Source organism: Austrofundulus limnaeus, unplaced genomic scaffold, assembly GCF_001266775.1.
Source record: "Austrofundulus limnaeus strain Quisiro unplaced genomic scaffold, Austrofundulus_limnaeus-1.0 Scaffold10, whole genome shotgun sequence".
NCBI classification, from domain to species: Eukaryota; Metazoa; Chordata; class Actinopteri; order Cyprinodontiformes; family Rivulidae; genus Austrofundulus; species Austrofundulus limnaeus.
In genome coordinates, this window is record NW_013952412.1 from 3,776,815 (window position 1) to 3,780,300 (window position 3,486).

General features: G+C 36.7%; 2 protein-coding genes across 2 annotated transcripts in view; one reads left to right on the top strand and one right to left on the bottom strand.

Moving 5' to 3' along the window:
* Positions 1-3,486, top strand: part of elp4 (elongator acetyltransferase complex subunit 4) — a 102,741-nt gene that overhangs the window by 55,876 nt on the left and 43,379 nt on the right. The window lies entirely within an intron of this gene.
* The window catches only part of pax6b (paired box 6b), a gene marked incomplete at its 5' end in the record, with an annotated part of 14,814 nt that overhangs the window by 2,738 nt on the left and 8,590 nt on the right, over positions 1-3,486 (bottom strand). The window contains 3 exon segments of the mRNA XM_014001870.1: positions 1,745-1,857; positions 3,070-3,220; positions 3,368-3,450. Of these exon segments, the coding sequence (XP_013857324.1) occupies positions 1,745-1,857; positions 3,070-3,220; positions 3,368-3,450 (347 nt within the window).

The following is a 3,486-nucleotide window of genomic DNA, read 5'->3' on the forward strand; positions in this document are numbered from 1 at the left end:
ACACACACACACACACACACACACACACACACACACACACACACACACACACACACACACACTAATATATATGGAGAAGCTCCTCCTCGGCTCCAGATCCAGGAAACCTGATACCTTTAAAAGCCAATAAAAGCATAATGGAATCTAGAAACCGGAGCATCTCAGTCCATCATATTACAGCGTGAGGTGAAGCTGAAACGCTAGCTGTACCTCCTGAAAATGAAATTGACTGAAAGCTGTTTGGACCTCGGACAGACCGAGGATGATCAGAAGGATGAGAGCGAGTGTGTGAGTGTTTCACGCTTCAAATGCAGTGTGTGTGAGACAGGAAACTGAGGCCTGGTGATGTCAAAGTGGTGAAAAAATACTGAAAAGACGTCTCGGCGCAAGAATAGTGCAAAAGCATGTGAGTCCTGTGTTTTTACAATGAGGGCTGTTGCTATGGGCAACCTTTGCCTTGCACAGGAATTCCCATCTCCCCCGTGAGAAGCTACCAAACACACACACACCTACTATGTCTCTCTATCCTTATGGGGACTTCCCATTGACTTCTATTCATTTTTTTATTTTATGTCCTAACCCTGACCATYTAGCTCACTGTTATTAGATTTAGCTCATTTTTACTAAATGTTAAAGWTGATTGTTGAAGTTGACGTTTAGTATTGAATTAAAATTTTTTGCAGAGTTAGAACCAGAGTTGTAAAGTAACTAAGTACAAATACTTTGTTACTGTACTTAAAGGGCCAATATTATGTGTTTCTCAGGCATATATTTAAATACTATACCATAATAAAGTATCTATGTTACCTTTAGTTGTTATTACAATACAACAGACAGCGTTTAGTTTTTTTTTTTTTTTTTTTTTTTACTTTAAGGAATTTTGTTTGGGGTTAGAACCAGAGTTGTAAAGTAACTAAGTGCAAATACTTTGTTACTGTACTTAAGTGGAATTTTTGGGTATCTGTGCTTTACTTGAGTAATTATTTTTCAGTCTACTTTTTACTTCTACTTCTTACATTTTGACACAGTTATCTGTACTTTCTACTCCTTACATTTTTTAAAAAAAGGCAAGAAGTAGAAAGTTGTTACTTTTATTTCATTTTTGCTTGTTTTCATTCCAGCTTRTTATTGTAAACAAAAAAATGCTATCCATATAAACTGTGCCTCCTGGAGTGAATTTAATTGTGGTTGAATGAGAAGTATAAATATATAAAATTCTGATAACGTATTAGTTTGTACACAAACAAATCATATCACACTCCAGCAGGACATAATCATTAAAATAAAAGTACTGTACTTAAGAAGTATTTGTATTTCATGAATTATATTATTGTATTTGGCCGCAGCCCTCGGATAGATTTCCATTTTGGGGAAAAGGTTTGGGCAGCCTTGACTAGCGCATCTCAAATTTAACATAAATTAATAATTTTAATACAACTGTCATTTCTGCATTTATGGGGACGTCACCTTCTAATAAATGTCATGGCAAATCTTAACTGCTCATTTCAAATCAATACTTTTACTTTTAGCACAAAAATATCAGATACTTTAAGACTTTTACTCAAGTAATATTCCTAAAGAAGATTTTAACTTTTACCAAAGTAATTTTTTGGTAAGATACTTGTACTCAAGGATCACTTTGTGGTACTTTATACAACACTGGTTAGAACTTGAAATCACTCAGTGAGTTGGATCTATTCTTACAATAAAAAGACTTGGAATATTCCTACAGATTTATACTTACTTGCATAGGTAGGTTGTTCGCCATGGTGAAGCTGGGCATGGGCGGCAGCGCACTGTAGGTGTTGGTGAGTGCAGAGTCAGGTCTGGCCAGCATTGACCCCGAGGTGAAAGACACTGTGAAAGAAAGACCAACATAATAATCATTATTGCGTTTGAAAGCACAGAAACTCTCTCCTGTGTGAGAGCTCATCTCATTAGCAGTTCAGCAGCGCGCGCGGGGAGGGTGACACCTTATCTGACTGGATGATATAGAGGCCTGGACACATACTGTACACTGTGTGTCTCAGGTGATTGACGTGTGAGCGTGAGCTTYGGCTCTGACGGTGTGCCCTCGTGCCTGATGTGGTAATTACTCAGAGAGTCGGTCGGGAAGTTTTGCTCAATCATCCATTAAAAACAGAGACGTACTGGTGCTTCTTCAGCCAGAGCAGAGAGGAAAACTACCAAGGAGCTACTGAGGCCTCATCTCTTTCTTTTAGATGAATCTGCAGGAGTGAGAATGTGTAGGACTATCACATAACACAATCCGGTCAGATTTCACGTAAATTGTTTTACACAGAGAGTTTAATGTGCACCAGCTGTGCAAGATTTCTGTTAGAATAAATAAATCAAATGTTTTATTGATTAAAAAAATCTTATGCTAATTTGGATGAATTTGGATTTGAAAACAGATTAAACGGCTTTGGCTAAATGTGTGGCTCTACAGCAGAACCAGCACTTACTGTGTGAACAATCCTCTAATTTTAAATTAAAGGATTATTCACTCAGTGAGCACTGCTTCTGGCTGGTCACCTTATTTTCAAATGTTTATTTTCAAAAGTGTAAGTTAGTGAGTTAAAATGTTATTATTGAATGARCTAAAAATGTATCAGACTATTCCCTTATAAATAACAGGTTTTGGTTTAATTGGTATTTTTACAGTAGTTAAGCATCTGTTGTACTAAAACCTACCAAATGTATAGAAAAATCTTTAACTTCTTGAAAATCTTAAATGCATGACTTAGAAACTTTAATGATATAAATATTTAAATTTATTAACATTGCTAAATTACCTCTAAAGAATTGATATTTTTTAATTTATCTAATAATTTGATTTCATTGTAAACAACTTTACCAACAATTTGTCAAAGTGACATAGAAGAATGAACTGAATTTATTTTATTTATTTATTCATTCATTCATTCGGACTCATTTAGATCGACAAATCTATGTTACAAGTGTAAGATGTAAATATTTGTCAGCTTTTCTGTTTGATAAAATGCTGCAGAGCCAGAACCAGATGTGTCCTGTAGCCTCCCCCTGGCTGCGTAAGGTGGAGGCCCCTACCCGGTGTGGTGGGCTGTGGGATGGCCTGGTAAACGCTGGTGCTGAAGCTGCTGCTGATGGGGATGTGGCTGGAGGAGTTGTTGGCCTGCCGACGCTGGTTCCGCAGCTTCTCCTCTCGCCTCCACTTTGCTCTTCTGTTTGAGAACCATACCTTTTATGTAAAAAATAAAATAAAATAAGGAGAAGAAGACGAAGAAGAAATGACCTCGTTATGATTTTACTCCCTTAAAGACCATAAATTCATCTTATATTTTGTACACTTTCAGAAATGAATAATAAAGTAAATGCGGCTACTTACTTGTATTCTTGCCTCGGGCAGGTCGATTTTTGCCGCTAGTCTTTCCCGCGCGAAAACATCTGGATAATGAGTTCTTTCAAATTCTGTAAGGCCAGCACAACTATTAGAATATATATATA